The sequence below is a fragment of the Ursus arctos genome, unplaced genomic scaffold, assembly GCF_023065955.2.
Source record: "Ursus arctos isolate Adak ecotype North America unplaced genomic scaffold, UrsArc2.0 scaffold_4, whole genome shotgun sequence".
NCBI lineage: Eukaryota > Metazoa > Chordata > Mammalia > Carnivora > Ursidae > Ursus > Ursus arctos.
The window spans coordinates 94,784,992-94,806,238 of NW_026623056.1; the positions used below are offsets into that span (position 1 = coordinate 94,784,992).

The window sequence follows — 21,247 nt, forward strand, 5'->3', positions numbered from 1 at the left end:
CGTCAGGCAAAGCCAAATCATAAAAATGTGTAGATCTTTTCTGAATCATCCAGTTCTTTACGATATTCTTAGAAAGGAGGAATCGCAAACCTTCCATCATGTGCAACCCCGTTTGCTGAGCAGCGGTAGTGGTGTGGTTCGCTGGCACGTGGGGCTCGCGTCCGTTCTGCACGCGCCCCAAACGAGAGCGTGTTTCTTGGGTGGTGGCTCCGCGTTGCCCTCCCCCCCATTTTCCTAGATGTGGAGGGGGGACAGAAGGTCAGCCTGCCCCTTGCCTAGGCTGTGACCAGTTTTCTGGACTCCTGTTCATCGTCTCTGCTGCGAGTTCTGCCGAAAACGAGAGGGTGTAGCAGCTGCTCCTGCGTCACAGGTGGCTGTTCTTGGTGGGTCCCCGGAGCCTGAACACCCCCCAGGCAGCTGCGGGCTTAGGGGCTGAGCTGCTTTCGTGTGCAATCTTGGCCATTTGGCTGCGCTGGGAGTAAACTGGATGAGTCCGAGCATCTCTGAGGACACTTCACTGAAGCTCCTCACCTTCTATCTGTTGAGTCAACACAGGAAACCTGCACATTTCTGTCGAGCTTGTGTCTTCTGCCGCGACACAGCCTCCCTGCTCCCAGCACACGGAGAAGCTGCCGCGGGCTCGGGGTAGCAGGGGAGGCTGGGGCTTGAGGACAGAGCCCTTGGGGAAGCAGCCCACGCAAGCTGTTCTGGCAGCGGCCCTGGGTGTCCAGCGGATGGCCGGTGGTCACTCCCCAGCTGTCCTCGAGGAGAGCTTCAGGGGAGAGCTTGAAACACAGCCTTCACACTGATACATTTTTCCTCTGTTTGTCACAGTGATTTGACTTATCGGAAATACACAGATATCTCCAGTGTGAGAAAAACAGTCGTTTCTGAATGTTCTGATACCTTATTTCTGCTTCCGGATACTCAGTTCTTGGTGAGATGGTAGAGAGAGTAGAACTATATCGGCCGTTGCGAAGCTGTTGCAAACCCTGCTTCCTGGTGGGTTAGAGATGAAAGCGTATCTAGCATGAGCACCTGGCCACAGCTCAAAACGCGGACTGTCCAGTGGCCGTGGGGTGGGGTCTTTCCACAAAGCCCGTGGCTGTGAGGCCCTGGCTGTGGAGGCTGACAAGGGAGACTCGTTACCGCGTGCACGGAGGACCCCCGACTCTGGCCGGTGTGGCTGCGCCCCTCTCTTCTCCCGTCCCATTCGCTTGGCCTCTCCTGTGCGTTGTGTGATCGGTTCTCGTAAATTCAAATAGTCTTAACTGTGGATTGTAGCCTTTTATATGCTACATGTTTGCTGGATATAGTTGACTTGAGTTCCTGAATCGGAAAATACTTATCTTCCCGCTCCTTATTATAAAAATCATCCTTTTAGTTTTTAGCACTGGAGAATTCTTCAGTTTGGACTAAGGAAAGAGATATAGAAAGAGGAAGAATATATTAGGTAAAAAAATTGAGGTACAATATATTAGGTAAAGGTAGTTTTTAAAAAATATATCATTTTTAATTTTGGGTTAAAGAAATCAAATCCATAAAACATTGGGACACAAACGTAAACACCTATATTTAAAAGTAGTATTTTCAGTTATAGCAGTTCATTTTTATTTTGAATGTTGTTTATTTTTATATAGTGATTTTAAAACTACTTTGTAGTTAAGGTTACCATTTATGCCTTTCATGAATATTGTTAAAATCACCTACACTTTTTGCTAGACTTGGAAGGTTGGGGAAATTTCTTTCTAAACTAAAAGAACTTCATGATAGGCATACTTTAAAATACTAATTTCACCAACATTACACTTTCTCAAGGGTTGTGAAATCTCTGTCATTAAGTTAGATTTTTCCAAATGGTGTTTTCTGATATGTAGATAGTGAGTTTGGGTTTTGCTTCCATATAATTTCATCTTTCTAATATTTTAAAAAAATTTTAGTTTGCATTTTGCCTAGATGATGAACTAATAGGTAAACTATCAGAATTTAAAAATCAGAAGCAGAAGAGTGGCCCCTGTGGGGTAGGAACGCACATCAGAGGACCAAAGGGACTGCAGGTCTATCCCGCTGTCCCTCGTGCAGACGCCGTGCTCACACTCACGCCTCAGCAGCGTCCAGTCGGCCGGCACTCCAGATACGTGTGCCGTTTGATACAGATTAAACCCCAAAATGTGCATTCAGACAATGGAATGAGTGACTTCAAACATTTTCTGCATCTAACATCATTTGTCGTAAACTGTGACATTAATGTCTTGCACTCAGTACTTGACTGAGGTCCCCCAATAGTGAGATGTGTTGATCTGGCCATGGGGATAATTTTTATCTTCCTAGCCTTATTCTTTGAAGCCTGAAAAGGTCTTGTGTCTTTGTGACATCCAGCATACTTTTTGGGGAGTGGGGGGTAGTTTATAGAAGCCTGGCTATTTTTTTATAATACAACAAAAATGGCCTAATGACAACTGATTTAAAATGTGTCTCTGCTTCATTGAGATTTCTTTTTTTTTTAAGATTTTATTTATTTACTTGTGAGAGGGAGGGGGGAGAATACAGAGGGAGAAGGAAAAGCAGACTCCCCGCTGAGCAGGGAGCCCAATGCGAGACTTGATCCCAGGACCCCGGGATCATGACCTGAGCCGAAGGCAGACGCTTCACCAACGGAGCTGCCCAGGCGCCCCCTTCATTGAGATGTCTGACGACAGCTCACTTGTGCCTGTCAAGGCATTGTCATCGGAGGTTCTGGCCGAGATCCGTTTGAGAACCAAACAGCCATCGTGCACACAGGTGTCCACGGGCTGTGTCTGGGGGTTCAGAGTTTACAGGGTCCCAATGTGTCTCGGTCAACCAGAAAAACAGAATGAATCGCAATGTCACGTTCTTTGCTTAGAGCTCGGCTGGTGAGGCTTCCATTGAATGGGATTTAAAGAGCAACTTCATCCTCTTTTGAATCAATAGCCACTTTCATTGGGGGTTTGTTTTCCCAAAGCAGATGTGCACTCCGCCCCTCCTGATGTCACCACGGGCCTCGTGGAGCTTTCACACTGTGAACGTCCGCAGCTGGCTTCTGTGCGAGGTGTCACTCGGGGCTACAGCGGGAGCGTCCTGGAAACGGCCGGTGGTGAGCGTGCTTCTCTTTGTCCTTTTGAAACAGCAGAGCACAGCCCTTCTCTTCAGCTACGGGACGCGGCTTTGGTGCCTTTGCCTTAGCAACCCTCGGCCAGCCGCTAGCCGTCCTCGTTCAGTGCGCGGGAGCGGAGGCCAGTGTGTGCGGGGGACGCTACTGCAGAGAGCATCATGGGGAGAAGCAGTCAGCAGAATCTCTGGAATTGGTCAGATGGGGAACAAGGAGAACAGGATCTACAAAACAGTAGGAAAATGAGAAGCCGTGGGCAGTCTCTCTGTTGCAGACTCTGTGGGGCCTCAGTATGAGAGCGCCCGGCCTGTGAGGCTCTCCGTGCGCACAGCCTGAGAAATGGGCACAGCAGCGAGCCTGGTTTCTGACCTGCAGGCCAGAAAGGCCAGCACGAGCCTTGCAGTGTCCTCATTCATACCATGTCCTTTGGAAACAGTTTCCAGTGTCTTTTATCAAAAGCACGTGAAGTTTTCTTTCCAGCGTACCAGATTAGAATTGCAAAAAAATCCGGGGGATCTTAGATTGAAGGTTTTAACATGTATTTTGATATTCTAAGCAGTAGATCCGATTTTGTCAAGGTCTTTTAGCTCCTTGTCCAGATGCAACAGGAAAATACTGAGTCCGCATGAAGCAGGCTTTCCATTGGTTAGATAGATTTTTTTATTTGATTGTATATTTTTTAAAAAAGAGCTTCGTTGAGGGATAACTGACTTGTAGTGAACTGCACATATTTAAAGTGTTCAATCTTACAAGTTTTAAGATGTGTGTACAGCTGTGAAAACTGTCCCTGTGACCACAGTAGTGAACACATCCATCTTCCCCCTCTGCCCCTCCACCTGCACCCCCAAAATAAATCAGTGAATAAATAAATCTTGGGGTGCCTGGGTGGCTCGGTTGGTTAGATGTCTAGCTCTTGATTTTGGCTCAGGTCATGATCAGGGTGGTGAGATCGAGTCCTGTGAGGGGCCTGTGCCCAGCATGGGGTCTGCTTGGGATTCTCTCTCCCTCTTCCTCTGCCCCTCCCCCTGTCTTGCTCACAGGCTCTCTCTCTCTCTTCCCCTCTCTCTCTCAAATAAATAAATAAATAAATACATCTTTTTTTTAAAAAGATAGTGAACACATCCAGCATTCCTAACAGTTTCCTTGTGTCCCTTCTGCTCTTTTTGGCTTCCCCCAGGCTTCAGGCAACCCCTGATTTATTTCCTGACATGAAAATTAGTTTGCATTTTCCGGAACTTTAGATAGAATCATGCAGTACTTACTCTTAGATTGTCTGTGCTCTGGTTACTCTGCACAAGTACTTTGAGATTCACTCATGTTCTTGGATGTGTCAATAGTCCGTTCCTCTCACCGGTCAGTGTTTCATTTGACGGGTGTGCCGCCCTTCACTTGTTCACTTACGCAGGGTTTGTGGGTTGCCTCCAGGTTTTGGCTGTTACACGTAAAGCTGCTAGGAATATTCGTACACAAGTTTTGGTGTCGAAGTATACTTTCACTTCCCTTGGGTCACTAGCTAGGAGTGGAATGGCTGGGTCCTATAGTAGCTTTATGCTTAGCTTCCTAGGCAATTGCCAGACCTGTTTCCACAGTGGTCGTACCATTTCACGTTCCCACGGCTGAGAGAGCCCTAGCTCCCCCGTGCTTGCCTGGGTGGTACTGTTGGTCTCGTTGTCAGCCGCCCTGCTGGGTGTTAATTAGCATCTCCCTAGAGACCTAGGGCGGGGAGCGTCTTCTTATGTGCTGATTTGCCATCTGTGTGTCTTTTTAGAAGTCTGCGCAGGCCTTTTGCTTATTTTTTTAACGTCATGTTTTCTTACTAAGTTTTGAGAGTTCTTTATGTATTCTGAGTTCAGGGTCTTTATCCAGTATGTAATTTGGATTTTTTCCCAGTCTGCGGCTTCAGAAGTTACTCATTTTGATGAGGTCCAGTTCACTCATGTTTTCTTTTACGGATCCTACTTTTGTGTCGTACCTAAGATATATTTTCCTAACCCAAAGTCGTAAAGGTTTTCTGTGTTTTCTCCTAGAATTTTATAGTTTCGAGTTTTACATGTAGGTATACGATCCATTTTGAGTTAATTTTAGTGTAAGTACAACATATGGATCAGAGTCTGCTTTTTTACATGTGGACGTCCAGTTGTCCCATCATTTGTTATAAGCCCATTCTTTCCCTGCCAAGTTTCTGTGGCATCTTTAACAAAAATCGGTAGGCCATGTACGAGATGATAAATACAGTAGATGTCCATTTATTTGGCTCTTATAAAATTTTTTTCAGCATTTTTTGTAGCATTCAGTGTACAGGTATTGCACCTATTTTGTTAAAATTATTCCAAAATAGATTATATTTGTGATGTTATTGTAAATAGTATTTTAAATTTTTTCCAGTTGCTTATTACTGGTCTACAGAAATGCAGTTGGTTTTTGTATGTTGGCCTTTTATTAGTTCCAGTAACTTTTTGGGTAGATTCCTTAAGATTCTATATGTTTGGCCATATTGTCTGTGAATATGGTTTTACTTTTCTTTCCAAACTGTGTTTAGGAGCATTTATTTTTCTGGCTTTATTGCAATGTAGGACTCCCACTAGTGTCATTGAGAAATATTAAAAGAGGATATGACTTATCTTGTTTCCAACTGTAGGGGGAAAGCATCCACTTTTTCATGTTTGAATTGTGATGTTCAAGCTGCGGGTTTTTCAAGGTGCTCTGCATTAGGAAGTTCTCTTATTTTCCTAATTTCCTGAAAATTTTTATCATGGTTTTTCTTAAATGATTTTTCTAAAGGGGCGGGAAGAGGGAGAGAGAAAGTGCAAGGGGTGGGGAGGGGCAGAGGAAGAGGGAGACAGAATCCCAAGTAGGCTCCACACCCACCGTGGAGCCCAACAGGGTGCTCAATCTCATGACCTAAGTCGAAATCAAGAGTCAGACGCTTAACCGACTGAGCCACCCAGGCCCCCCTGTTAAATGATTTTATTTGATCTATTAAAGTCATATATGGTTTTTCTTTTGTGGTTTGTTAATGTAGTAAATTTTGTTAATTAATTTTTGAATGTTAAACCAAAGTTATATTCTCAGGATAAACCCCACTTGGTTATCATGCATAATTATCATGCATCATTTTTTCTGTGTTATGGATTTGATTTGCTAATACTTTCTGTTAAGGATTTTGTGCCTATGCTCAAGATACATAGTAGTCTGTAGTTTCTTTGTTTTTTTTTTTCCTTGTAATATCTTTGTCTGATCTTGGTATCAGGATAATGCTCATCTCAAAATGAATTGAGAAATGTTCCTTCCTCTTCTACTTTCTAATCAGAGAAAACTGATTTTTCTCTTCTTGACTCAGTTTTGTGTATTTGAAGGAATTTGTTCATTTCATCTGTGCTCTCCAATTTAGGCATAAGTTCACGATATTCCTTTATTTTCCTCTGGTGTATATGAATCAGTGGTTCTGTCCCCTCTTATATTTCTGGTATTTGTAATTAGTGTCCTCTCTCTCTTTATCTTGATCATTCTAGCTAGAAAGTTAATTGAATTTTATTTATCTTTCAAAGAACTAGTTTTGGTTTAATTGGTTTTTTTCTATTGTGTTTATTTCAAATCTTGTATTTATTCCTATCTTTTTTCTACTTATTTTGGGTTTACATTGCTTTTCTTTTTTTAATTTTTTGAGGTGGAATCTTAGATCATTGAAGTTAGACCTTTCTTGTTTCCTAATGAAAGTATTTAGGGGTGCCTGGGTGGCTCAGTTGGTTAAGCATATGGCTCAATTTCAGCTCAGGTCATGATCTGAGGGTCATGGGATTGAGCTCTGCGTCAGATTCCATGCTGGGTGTGGAGCCTTTTTAAGATTCTCTCCCTCTCTCTCCCCCACCTCTCCCTCTCAAAAAAAAAAAAAAAAAAAAAAAAAGGTATTTAAAGCTATAAATATCCTTCTAACAGCTGTTTTAGCATCCCACATATTTTGATACATTCTTTTCCTTTTTAATATTCAATTCTGGATATTTCCTAATTTACCTCATTCTTTCCATTTTGACCCTGATTTATTTAGAAGTGTGTTGTTTAATATCAACAGATTTCCAAATACTTCAGGTATATTTCTCTTACTACATTATATAATTCAACTCCTTCTAAATATATTGAAGCTTTTTAATGACCCAGCACATGGTCTCTTTTGGGGATATGATGCTGTTGGGTAGTTTTTCTGTAAATGACATTTACATCCAGTTAATTGACACTTTAGTTTGAGTCTCCTCTCTCCCTACTGATTTTCTGTGTACCTGTTCTCTAACTTGCTGAGAGGGATATTGAATTTCCAACTATAATTGTGGATTTTTCTGTTTGTTTAGATCTGTCAGTTTTTGTTTTGTGTATTTTGAAGTTCTATTATTAGGTGCATACATATTTAAAATTGTTCTGTCTTGATGAGTTGGCCACCTTATCATTGTAAAATTATCCTTTGTGATATTTCTTATTCTGAAATCTTCTATGTCTGGTATTATTATGGCTGCCTTCAACTATTTGACGAGTATAAGTTACATGGCAAATCTTCTTATCCTTTTACTTTTACCTTACCTAGGTCTTTAAAATTAAAATGTGTTTCTTATAATTAGTATTTTATTCATTCTTGCATTTTTCTTTTAAGCAGACAATCATTTACTTCATTGGAGTATTTGGACCATTTATAGCCAGGTTTTTTTGTTTGTTTGTTTGTTTGTTTTTTAAGTGTGCTCCACACTCACCATGGAGCCCAATGTGGGCCTGAATTCATGACCCAGAGATCAAGACCCGAGATGAGATCAAGAGTAGGATGCTTAACCAACTGAACCACCCAGGTGCCTCTATAGTCTATTTTAAAGATTTTATATATTTATTTATTTGAGAGAGAGCAGGGGTGGGGTGGGCAGAGGGGCAGAGGTAGAGAGAGAATCTCAAGCAGACTCCACGCTGCGTGCTGAGCACGCAACCACACGGTGAGGGTCAATCCCACAGCCCTGAGATTACGCCCCGAGCTGAAACCAAGACTCGGGTGCTCAACTGAGCCACCCAGGCACACCCCCCTATAGTCCCTTTCAGTTAGTGATTTGGTTGGGTTTAAATCTATGATCCTGCTGCTCTCTTCTCTCTGTTTGACTCATCTGTTAATTTTACTCCTTTTCCTGCTTTCTTTTGGTTTATTTTCTCTTCTATATCTACTTTTTTTTTACTAGTTACTGTAGAATTTACAATATGCCTCTTTATCTCATCACTGTGTGCCTTCACATGATATTATTATATGTACGACCTCAATGTGGCAAAGATAGACTTTTTAAATAAATGTTATAGGGACCATTGGAAAGCTTGTTGGGAAAAGTTAAACTCAGATCCTTTTCCCATAGCACTGAAAAGGCAAAACTCCAAAAGAATCAGATGTCTAAATATAAGAAATGAAGAATAAAATGAAAAAATTGGTGAATTCTCTTTAACTTGGTTATAAGTAAAGGCTCCTAAATTTAACTAAAAATCTACATGCAATAAAAGTAAGGATACATGAATTTGACTACATGAAACTAAAAAAATTCTTTACATGGCAAAATATCCCCATAAAGAGAGTCATAAGAATTGACAAATTAAGAGAAACTATTCACAGCATGTGTGATAGGTAAAGCTCTGATGTTTCTAAAATAAAAGACTTTTTAAGAAAGATTTTATTCATTTATTTGAGGAGAGAGAGAGTGAGCATGAGTGGGGGAGGGGAGAGGCCAAGGGAGAAGCAGACTCCCCGCTGAGCAGGCAGCCCGATGCAGGACTCCATCCCGGGACCTGGGATCATGACCTGAGCCGAAGGCAGACGCTTAACTGACTGAACCCCCGAGGTGCCCCAAAACAGACTTGTAAAAGTAGGAAAAGACCCCAAATCATGTCGATTGCCAGTCAGCCAGTTGTGGTGTAGGGGCTGGCATCCCGCTGTCGTCAATGATGTTTTATTGGCACAGCGCCGTGCTCATCCTTCCAATGTCATCGTTGCTGCTTTTGCCCCAGAATTGCAGAGGAGGGTAGTTACAACCAAGACTGTGCTCACTGCCCAGGATGTTTCCTCTCTAGCCCTTTAACAAAAGTTTGCCAGCTCCTAGTATAGGAAAATGGGCAAAAAATATGAACAGCCAGTTCATAAGAAGATATAAAAATAGCTCTTGAGCACCATGTTCAGCCTTTTTCATGATTAGAGAAATACACTGTTGGCGGGAATTAAACCTCTCCGGAAGAGAAATTGGTAGAATATACGTAGGTACTTATATTTGGACCCAGCAGTGCCAATGCAGGAATTTACTCTGAACACACATTTCCAAAAGTAAGGAAAGGCATGTGTGCAAAGTAGCTCTCTGCAGCGCTACTGATAACGGCAAAATACCGGCAACTCGCTAGCTCTGCAACCCTCAGGAAGTGGTTGAATAAACCTCGTATGTGCTCGCCGTGGAGTCCAATGCAGCTGCTGGAAATAATGCGAAAGCTCTGTATGACTCGAAATGAGGTGTTTTTCCAGGAGATGTTGATAAGTGGAAAAGGAAAAAGTAAAAGAGCAGTTATAATATGCCACCTTTTGTGTGAGAAACAAGGGAACCTAACAAAGCACATATCTGTATAGAAGGGGCACTGGAAGGACAAACCAGAAAGCAATGAAGTTGGTGGCCCCCTGAGGTGGGTGGGTCGGTGGGTGGAAGGAGTTCAGGAGGGAGTGACATTTCTTTGTGTTTGTCTTAATATAGTTTTGACTTTTAGAAATTTGTTAATGTAATACAAAATTCAAAGCATAAACTTGAAGGATGGGAAGAGGGGGATAACCCCCAAAACTGAAAGCAAGTGGAAATAAACCCGGTTGTATTCCCATGAAGTACCAGAGCCACAGCTGAGGGGGTGATGGGAGGAGAGGGAGCTAAGTTGTGAACACGGTGTCGGACGCACACCTGCAGTCTTGGACGAGGTGGGGTATGAACAGCAAAGAAATCTTGAACTGTTGCTTGTAGGTTTGTATGGGTAGAGCACCTTGGAGATTCTTTTATGTGCTCACATGATGGTATTGAGCGAAGGGTGTTGTTGGGAGCCAGGGTTCTTACTGCGGAAGAAAGGATGTCCAAATATGAGTGGGAAAGACAAGAAGAACCCCGTGGGGAAGATCGGGATTAGAAGTATTGTGTGGACTAAGATCTAAATGTGTATCTGTTTGTACTGTCTGTGTGCACCTGCACAGTGGCATACAGGTGTGTGTGTGTGTGTGTGTGTGTCCACGACTACACGCACGTGTGTATACATGTACACGTTTTTAGCTCTGTGTTCCAAAAGTAGCAAAGACATTGCAGTAGCAGTGAGCCCACTTAGTGGCCAGATCTCAGTCTTCAACATCATTCCCACTCAGAAGGACCAGGGCTCCTTAGAGAAATAGCTAATTCCAGGGCTGGGGCAGGGTAGCATAAAATGACTGAAGCATGACAGAATGGACAGCAGAGTTTAAAGAAAATGATGGGGGCACGTCACCGATCAACTTGCATGGGATCCCACTGGCTAAATGTGGGACAGTTTGTGCATCAAAATAGTTAAGAACAATAATGCCTTTTTAAATAAGATTTATTCATTAATTTGAGAGAGAGGGAGTGACAGAGACGGGAGGAGGGGCAGAGGGAGAGACGCTCAAGCAGACCCCCTGCTGAGCATGGGGCTCAACCTGGGGCTTGATCTCACGACCCTGAGATCACGACCTGCGCTGAAACCAAGAGTCAGATGCTTAACCAACTGCGCCACCCAGGTGCCCCCAATCCATAATGCTTTCCAATAATTGATCAGTCACGGAGTCATTCCTGATGATTGATTGATAGACAGATAACAGAATGCTGAGTGTCAGCAGGTAAATTTAAATGGGGTGCTAATGTTGGAGAATAATTTTGCAGCCATTGCAGTAAAAACTGCTTCTGACAAGAATGACCCAGTGGCTGTTAAAAGCAGGGAGAAGTTTCCGCGAGGGTCGGGGTACTTGTGTGGTCTTGAAGTGTCTCCTCACACTGCAGATTAGTTGCAGAAGAAAACATAGTGACAGTGCAGTGTGGAACCGGGGCAGCATTTGGGGTGAGAAAGACCTGTCTCCGTGAGGGTAGGTGGGCGTCCCGTCTATCTGGATGTGGTGTTTGGCTAGTATTTCAGCCAGGAGAGCAGCACCTGAATGGAATCATGAGAAAACCTCAAGCAAACTCAAAAAAAAAAAAAAAAAAAAAGAATTGTGTTCTTTCAAAATGTCAATGTCATAAAGGACGAAGAATGTTTCAGACCCGTGAAGACCAGACCGGTGATGACCCAGTACGGTGCTTGGTTTGGGAACATGACTGGCTCCACACTGGAGGACGGGCGTGCTGTGGAAAGACATGGGGCGCCGGCCGTCATGCTTGCCCTTGGCTGGTGGGCTGTGTGTGAGGCTCGGGCCCTGCTCATCTGTGCTCCCCGGCAGTGCTGCCACGGGCACCCGTGGCCCTCCTCCCTGCGCTGACGAGAGTAGCCGCAGCCTGGCCACCGCTCTGGCTCCGTGGTGTGTGGACGTGTTCCTGCTTGTTCTCACCCAGCAGATGGCGAGCTGCCTTTCTGCTGACTCTGCATCTCCCAGAACAGTTTCTGGGTAGTTCTGAGGACACCAAAGAACTTTTAGTGTATGTGGCTTAAATCTCGTGATATCGACTATGTTAGAAGTTAAAACGAAAGATTTAAAAAATATTTACTAATCCATTTAAAAATAGCAATAAGAAATTCATCACATCTTCACGTAAGTAGCACATATTTATGAAAAAATTTCTAAAACAAAGATTTGGCCCGAATACTGGGCTTACTTTCCATGTTGCCGGTCTCCCTCACGGCTGGCCTCATGGAAACACCTGGGCCCCGCGCCTTGTCCCGGTTCAGTGTGTTGTGGCTCACGCATCGTGGGGCCTCTGGAAGACCCACCATGCTCTGTGAGGAGGGAGGGAAGGGCAGTGACACCCCCGTGGGGCCCCATGAACCCCTTGAAAGGGTCTCTGGACCACTTTGAAGATCACTAGCTTAAAAAAAGTTCTAGTTCCCGGAAGACCTTCAGTGAATACTTGTTGAATGAATTAATGAATTCCAAAATGACTGCACGACGGGGCCAGTGCTCGGTGGGATTTATGAGTTCCAACATGTTTGCCTTGTTGGTCGCTGAATCCCGTCCTCACGTCCTGTCTCCAGAGGGTTGGCAAGCTCTGGGCTCAGCGCTCCTCTTCCCATGGCAGGTGTTCCTGTGAACAGCAGAGTGTCCTCCAAGATCCAGCAGCTTCTCAACACCCTGAAGCGGCCAAAGCGCCCTCCGCTGAGGGAATTCTTTGTGGATGATTTTGAGGAGCTGTTGGAAGGTGAGAGATCTCGGGTGGGCTCTCGTGTCTGTGTGAACGGGGTGGCTGTCCTGTGCAGGGTTGTGGGCAAATGTGTGTCACGTGTGGTCACACGGTGACGTTACAACACCACCGAGTGACCCCCCCATCTGTTTCCAGCCCGGGGGTCACCACGTGTCACGTCACGTGAACCGGGAGAAAACGCATCGCTCATGGCTAAGGGACTTAACATTTCTCTGTGCCTCTGGTCCAGTGCTTAGTACTTTATAAGAATACTCTAAGGTTTCATTTTATTTACATTATTTCAATTTTTTTTTTAAGTAGGCTCCATGCCCAACGTGGGGCTTGAACTCAGCACCCTGAGACTGAGAGTCACGCGCTCCACCAACTGAGCCAAGCCAGGCACCCCATTATTGCAATTTTTATTTAAACTTTAAATCTGAAATACTTGTCTTCCCATGGTTTTAAAGTATATTTTTAGCATGGTTTTGGCCCTTTTTCAGAAATGTAGTCTCTCATTTATGAGTGAGATGTACATTTAGGACAAAAGAATATAGATGTATTTTTAAGAGAAAATTACCAAGAAGTAGAAAGAAGTATAAATCTGTAGGAAAGGAACAGAAATAAAGCCTAGTATACAGTACGGGCATGTAATTGTGTTTGAGCCGCAGGGGCGCGTGGCCGGCTCAGCCCCCTGCCCCCTCGTGCCTCTCCTGTGCAGTGTTGCTACCCCACGGACCACAGCCAGGCGTCTCCTCCTCACTGAGGCTGAGACACAACTTCTAGGGCATGGTTTTCTCCTTTGTAATGCGATAACGCCTCTCAGAGTTCAGTGGTGGAAACGGTCTTCGGCAGTCTTTCTACACTTGGGCAGATGCTGGTTACCTAGCCGTTGGAGATGTCATGGATTTTACTCTATTTTTTTCTTTCAACATGGCGATGGTTGTTTTGAGTGCCGAAATTGAGATGGTGATTCTACTCACTTTCATCCTTTATATGAAAGAACTAGTGCCTGCCCCTCAGGTGTCGTCATCGGCCATCACCCCACGGAAGCCTCAACCGCACTGTGACCGTGCTGGGGACTGTCCCGTAGGGTCACAGTGACAGCGTCCAGCACTAACCATGACGTATCTCCATCTGTCCTTTGGTCCGTTGGTCTGTGACTATTCTAATGATAAGGAAATCTAAATAAGTTACTGTAATCTTCTTACAGTTGGTATTTTTTAAGAGAATGCTTAAAAACAGAATGTGTGCATGGTACTATGGAATGCTGATTTTTAAATTTCAATTTTGCTTACAGTGCAGCAACCAGACCCAAATCAGCCAAAGCCTGAGGGAAGCCAGATGGTGGTGCTGAAAGGGGAACCTCTGGCTGTGGGGGTTCCCTGGCCCCCGTCCCTGCTGGCCGCCTTGCAACGGTGGGGTACGACGCAGCCCAAAGCCCCCTGTCTGACCGCCTTGGACACGGCTGGGAAGGCCGTCTACACCCTCACCTACGGCAAGTGTCGAAAGCAGTCGGGCTCTGGTTTAGCTGTAAAATGTTACATGTTATACAGCACAGACATAGAGAGCTTCACGAACATGCTAGAACAATTCCCGAGAAAGCAACACAACTGTCAGAACAACAGAACATTGCCTCACTCCAGGTGCCCCTCCTGGACCACTGCCCCTTCCTCCCAGCAGAGGGGACGCCTCACTGACTGATGGCGACCAGCCACTGCTCTGGTGTCAGGGTTCACATCTAAATATGCATCTCTGAACAATGGGATTTAGTTTTGTCTCATTCTGAACTTTGTATAAATGGAATCATACAGTATGTATTTTTTTGTGTTTGGCGTCTTTTGGTTCCATATTATATTTTTATGTAACACAGATCATAAGCATCTGGCTTGATGCGTTTTCACAGAGAGAATATACTCCTCTAACTAGCATTCAGCTCCCGCGCCTTTCCAGGTGCCCCTTGTGTCCCTTCCAGCACATACATCCTCACACTGACGGCTGGACTGGCCTGAGGCCTGTCAACACTTCCCTGTCTCCAAGTTTTGTGTAAATGGAATTATGCGAAAGGCGTTGTGTGTCTGCATTCTTTCATGCAGCATTGTCGGGAGACTCGGCCGTGCTGTTGTGTGAAGCTCGTTGAGGGATGTGACTTGATTGTATGAACACGCCAAAAATTATTTGCATACCCTACGGTAGATGGACGTTTGCACTGGGGCTATTGTGTATGGTGCTGTTATGAACATTCCTAGGGGAGTCTGTGCGGGGCATAAATGCACACGTACACGTCCTGTGTTTGGCGTTAGGACGCACTGTTACACAGTGTCCAGACTGCGTGTGCGGACTTACAGTTGTTCCACACCCTTGCCAACACTTGATATTGTCTGTTTATTTCATTTTAGCCTTTCCTGTAGGTGTGTTGTGGTGTCTAGTTATGGTGGTGGTTTATTTGCATTTCTCTGATGCCTAATGATACTTTTTGTATATTTATTGGGTGTTTGAATATCCTCTTTGATGTACTATCCAAATCTTCGACTCGTTTTTCTATTTGGTTGCTAATGTTTTCTTCTCTGTATGTTTCAGATACATGTCTTTTGTCCGATTTCTTTTGCAAATGTCTTCTTCCACTCTGTGGACTGTCTTTTAACGCTTTTATTTCTGGCTTTAGATAAATGAGAAGTCTTAATTAGTGGAATTTATCTATCTATTTATCTATTTTTTCCCTTTATTTTAGTGCTTTTTTGTCCTGTTTACCAAGCGTAAGATCACAAAGATATTCTCCTACTTTTTCATCCAAAACCTTGCTTTACTTTTCATATTTAGGTGTCATGATCTATCTCCAGTTTAGTTTGTGTGGTGCGACGTTGGAATCGTTTTCTTGCTTGCGAATGTCTCACTGACCTAGTCCCATCCACTGAAAAGGCAGTCCTCCCCGGCAGGTCAGGTGAAAGGGCGCGTGTGGGTCTGCGGCTGCCCTCATGCTCTTCTGTCTGTCTGTTGTCTGTCCGTGCTCCCTGAACCGTTACAGCTTTATGAGTCCTGGTGTCTGGTGTAGACGCCCTACAGCTCTGTGATTGTTCCTTACGGTTTTCTTGACCTTTCTTGGCTCTTTGCATTTCTCAGCCATCTTTACAGTCAGTTTGTCAATATCCAGGAAGATTCCTGCTGGCATATTGATTGGCACTGCATTGCTTCTGTAGTTCAGTCTGAAGAGAATTGATCCCATGACAATTACGGAATCTTCCAGTTCAGGATTGTGAAATATTTCCCCTTATTTCAAGGCCCCCTTTAATTTCTCTTGTTAATGTTTTATGCTTTAAAGTACAGAACTCTTGAGTGTCTTTCATTAGATTGATTCCTATTGTAATGGAATGATTAAAAACTTTTTTCTGCTCATTTGTTGCTTGTATATAGAAGTGCAATTGATTTTTTAAATGGTCATTTTTAAAGAGATTTTGTTTATTTATTTGATAGAGAGCACAAGCAGGGGAAGGGCAAAGGGGGAAGCAGACTCCCTGCTGAGCAGGGAGCCTGATGCAGGACTCGATCCCAGAACCCCGGGATCATGACCTGAGCCAAAGGCACAAGCTCAACCAACTGAGCTTCCCAGTCACCCCAAATGGTGATTTTGTATCTAATAATCTCATTAAATTAACTTACCTCTTATTTTTCTGTTTATTAATTAGTAGTTTGTCCATGTACCTTTTGGATATCTTAGTTCAAAATCATGTCATCTGTGAACAAAGACAGTGTTGTGTTGGCCTTCCCGATACTTATGCCTTCTGTCTTTTTCTTGCCTCACCGAGAAGCTAGAACTGTCAGCACAATGTTGGGTAGTGGGCATTCTTGCTTCCTTCTCCACCTTTGGTGGAAAGCTTTGGGTCACGAAGGATGGTGTTTGCTGCAGTTTTTTTGCTTGTTTTGTGGTAGAAATTCTTTGTCAGATTAAGGAAGTTGCCTTCTATTCCTAGTTTACTAGGAAGTTTTGTTTTGTTTTTTATCATGGATGGCAGTGAATTTTATAAAACACTTTTCTGCTTTGTCAAGAGGATCATATCTTTCTCTCTCCTCCCCACTTCATTTGATGAATTCAGATGTTAAGCAGCCCTTGCATTCCTAGAATTAATCCCACTTCGCCATGATATCTTTTTAACAAATGTCTGAATTTGATTTAGCCAGTATTTTCTTTAGGGTCTTTGCATCTGCGTTCATTAGAGCTCGGTCTATAATTCCTCAGTAAGGAGCTCACTGCCTGCTGTGAGGAGTGGGGTCTGCTCACAGACCCCGCCTGTTGAATTCGGGTCTCTCTCTCGTCCTTCTGGGACTTTGATTACGTTTATACGTTTTTTGAATCCTGTATAGCCTTAATGTTCTTTTTTCTATTTAGTATTCTTTTCTATATATTTGGTTGTTCCTTGAACAATGCAGGGATTAGGGGTGCTAACGCCTGCACAGTTGAAAACCCAAGTATAAGTTTTGACCCCCCAAAAACTTAACTACTACTAGTCTGCTGTTGATCAGGAGGCTCTTACAAACAGTGCTGCTAGGAACTTTCTGGGGTGTCCCACCTGGTACATAAGCATGCGTGTTTGTAGGATATGTACTTTGGAGTGGAAGTGTTGGGTCTGGATTATGCCTATCTTCACATTGATCAGGTAATGCCAAACGTTCCCAGTTTGCACTGAGTTGATCCGTGTGTCAGCCCCACCCGTTCCCCATCGTCAGGCTTCCTGCAGCTACTTGGGTGAGAATATGGTAGTCGTATTTCATGTTGGTGTTAATTTGCATTTTCCTGATGACAGAGTAGATTGACATCTTTTCCTGGTTTTTTTTGTTGTTGTTTGTTAATCATTTGGGGTTTCTCTTTTGTTACGTACTATTGAATCTTTTGCACATTTTTTATGTGAGGTTATTTGTGGGAATTTTTGGTGTGTTCTGGATACCAGTACTTGTCAGTGACATGTGCTGCAAGGGTCCCCCACTGGGAGCCTTCACCATCTACTCCTGACCAGTAGCTTAGTGAGCAGAAGCTCCGCCCAACCTCACCTTTTCATTCATGGCGAATTCTTCCAGAATTCTCCTTAAGGGCTCTCCATACGCCAAGATCATGAAGCTTTCCTGTTGTCTTGCAGTAGCTCTGCTGTTTTGCCATTCACATTCAGATCTCCCAGATCCACTGGGAATGAGTGTTGCGTACGGTGTGGGGATGGGTCCCAGGGTCCGTTTTTCAGGAGGGAGAGCCATCTGTCCCATTCTCATTCCCACAGGGATGCCACCCTTCTCCAGGGTGCCCGTGTCATAGACGGAATTGTCCACACATGGTGGGGCTGTTGCGGTTCTTTGTTTTATCCCATTGAGTTATATACTACGCGTACGCCAGGACCGACTTCCTGAATTACTCTGGCTCTGTAGTAAGTCTTGACGTCTATGGGGGAAGTCTCCCCCTCTCGTCTCGTTCTTCAAGACGGTCTCGGCTGTCCTTGCACTGTGTATCTTGGTGTCTCAGGGTCAGTTTTAGGCTCCACTTGTCCAGTGCACAGACATACCTGCTGAGATTCTGGTGGTCACTGCTCTGAGCGGTTTGTAAATGGACACTTCTGCGTTATTGAGTCTTCCGGTGCGTGACATAATACGTCCCTCCGTCCATTTGAACCCTCACTTTATCTCAGTGATGTTTTGTAAGTTTTTGTTGTGAGACTGCATAACACTTATTCTTAGGTATTTGGCATGTCTGTTTTAATCTTATTGTGAATATTATCATTAAAAATTTTTACTTAATGTTTATTGCTGGTATATAGAAATCAAATAGTCTTTGTGTACCGTTGTTATGTCTGGCATCCTTGCCAGTTTCAGTTATAAGAGATTTGTAATGTACACAGTCACATCATCTGCAAATAATGACAGTTTTGTTTCCAACTGTTTGCCTTCTTTCTCCACCCCTCCCCCTTACTGCGTTGGCTAAGACTTTCAGTAGAAAGGCAGATGTTCTCGGCTTGTTTCTGCTTCCCCCGGGAAAGCTTTCAATATCTGACCATTAATTATGACATTTCCTATAGGACTTTTAAAGATGGACTTTATCACTTTAAGGAAATTTCCTTTCATTCTGGACTTAAATCATTTAAAATCCTGAATGATTGTTAAATTGTGTTACCTTTTTTCACCTTTGTTAATGTGGCAGATTATGTTGATCTTCTGTTAAAACTTTTTGTATTCTTTTTTTTAAGATTTATTTGTTTACTTTAGAGAGAGGGAGTGAGTGCGTGAGAGTGGGGGAGGGGCAGAGGGAGAGAATCTTCAAGCAGACTCCACGCTGAGTGTGGAGCCCTAGGCGGGGCTCGGTCTCACCACCCCGGGATCATGATCTGAGCCCAAATCAAGAGTCGCATGCTCAACTGACTGAGCCACCGAGGTGCCCCAGAACTTTTTCCATTCTTTAGATAAACTGACGTGGTCGTGATGCGTTATTCTCTTTGCGCATAGCTGGATTCAGTTTGAAAATCTGGGCGTATTACAGTTATCAACATCTTGAATTGACCTTTGTATGTAGACAAAGGCAAAGGGTTTTGAGCTGAATATTTTTCTTCTCACTGATTTCTCAGGTCCCACAGTTCACTTATTTCATAATGTTGTACCCAAGTTTAGTTTTATTTATCGTGAAATCTGAGCACCTAGTCAGGGGGCACGGCTGCTCCAACTGCCTGTGGTTATTCCCCAGGAGTTTGAAAGAGGCTGCATCATGACTCTTCTGTCACGTCTTCGCTACTGCAAAGGGTGGATGTGGAGGCTGCTTTGGGTTTTCCTGTCGTCCTACACCGTTGTCGCCCCTGCCTCGGTCTACCTCCCCAGAGGCCTTTTGTCTTCCTTCCCTTCCTGTTGTTTCATCTTCTGTCTTCCTCGGTGACGCTCTCTTTTGTTGAGCGTTCACGGCTGGGCTCTGTACACGAGACTGCATGCCGGAGGGGACGTGTGCCGGGCGGAACCTGCTAGGGCTCAGGGCTGCGTCCTGGAGGGCCAGCAGCTCTGGACAGGTGACTGACGTCTGCTGGACGGTCTTCTCTTGAGTGAAGACTGGAGATGGCGGTAGGACCCAGCTCATGAATTATAAAGGTTAAATGAATTCTATGCCACTCATAATAAGGGATGTAACTAAGAGATATTTAATGACGTGAAAATGCATTCAAAATGCAATGGTGACTGAAAAAAGCAGAGTTCCTTGAAAATTGCACATACGTGTATGTGTGCTTGCGTGTGTGTGTACATACATAACAAAAGAATGCTGACTTTCTTCTGTTAGCTTTTCTGTGTTCTAAATTTTCTATAATAAATTCCTGTTCTATTTTTGTATTAAGAAAAATAAATGTATAAGTTATGTTTAAGAGAAAGCTACGATGTTCATTACAGCATTGTGCAAAACAGTTACCAGTTGGGAACTACCTGAATTTCCAATAATAGAGTGATGGTGCATTATGGGGTATTGTGATTGCTGCATTAAAATGTTAATTATTAGTTTCTTAAATTTTACATTGCTTAGTATTTTTATTTTATTTTAGGCAAACTTTGGAGTCGGAGTTTAAAACTAGCTTATACTCTACTTAATAAACTGACTAGTAAGAATGAACCACTACTTAAACCTGGAGACAGAGTAAGTAACTAGATTACAACTTACTGGAGTGAACGGAAATAAATGCTAAGACTATGTCTCATTGAAATCAGTATTCCGTCAGTTGGTTAGACTTACAGCATTAATACAAGGGATTTAAAGTCAGCAAAGAAAATTATTAAATATGGACAAAATTTACGGTGATACACGTACGATGATGGTTCTTTTCATTCTCCGTTGCTCAACCACTGACTCTTTGACTTCATATCTATTGATTTTAGTAAAAATATTAATATTAATAAAAATTTGGTCCCCAAGGCTTAGGTTTTATGAGAAAACGTTGGCCTTACTTGGAAATTCATGTCTTCCTCTCATCCCGTGGCCAGGCAGCCCCCTTACCTCACTGCTGAGGTAGAACGTGAAGGGGCTGGGGGCGTACTTGTTCCTTGTGCTCAGTACACTGCCCAGTACTGTGCAGTGGCCACATGGGGCCGCTTCAATTAACCACAATTAAATAAATAAAAAACTTAGCTCCTCAGTCACCCAAGCCACGTTTCAAGGGCTCGTGATCCACATGTGGCTAATAGCTCCCACATCCGGGAGCTTGGAGATAGAGCATCTCCGTCATCGTAGGACGTTCTGTTGGTGAGCACGGCTCTGGGCAAACTGAACCAGACGTGAGGAGCACAGGTGGACCAGAACAACGTCCAGGATGGAGGGCAGGACAATCCACAGTGAGACCCCTAGTGAGAGGGACTGTGGTGGTCAGGTCGCCCCACAGTGAAACTGTAAGTTTCAGAACTCTTTGAGTGTCCACTCTTTAAAAAGAACCAGTCACCAAGGACAACTGAAGAATGTGAAAGAAAACAACCGACAGGCAAAGAAAAAAAAAAACCGAGAAAAGGGGAAGTTTGGGGGTGGGAGGAGGAAACAAACATGGAAGAAAGTCACATACAGAAAAGAAATTTTTTAAAAATTAGTGTTAATATCCCTGGAGAACTAAGGTGAAGATACTGCTCCATTAATCAAGGCAAAGATGCTAGTGGGGAAGGCTGAGAGATGGAAAGTGGGAAGGCAGATAGTGCAAAACCAAGTCTTGGTCAAGAAGGTCCGGCGTCCAGCTGGTAGGAGTTCCAGACGGAAAAGGGCACAGAGAGTAGA

At 43.8% G+C, this 21,247-nt stretch overlaps 1 protein-coding gene across 3 annotated transcripts in view; it reads left to right on the forward strand.

The window, feature by feature from the left end:
• Nucleotides 1–21,247, forward strand: part of DIP2A (disco interacting protein 2 homolog A) — a 115,621-nt gene that overhangs the window by 38,553 nt on the left and 55,821 nt on the right. For all 3 annotated transcript variants that reach the window (XM_026489146.4, XM_044385148.3, XM_026492074.4), the window contains exons 6-9: nt 2,987–3,115; nt 12,391–12,510; nt 13,790–13,987; nt 20,037–20,128. In XM_026489146.4, the coding sequence (XP_026344931.1) occupies nt 2,987–3,115; nt 12,391–12,510; nt 13,790–13,987; nt 20,037–20,128 (539 nt within the window). The remainder of the gene's footprint in view (nt 1–2,986; nt 3,116–12,390; nt 12,511–13,789; nt 13,988–20,036; nt 20,129–21,247) is intronic.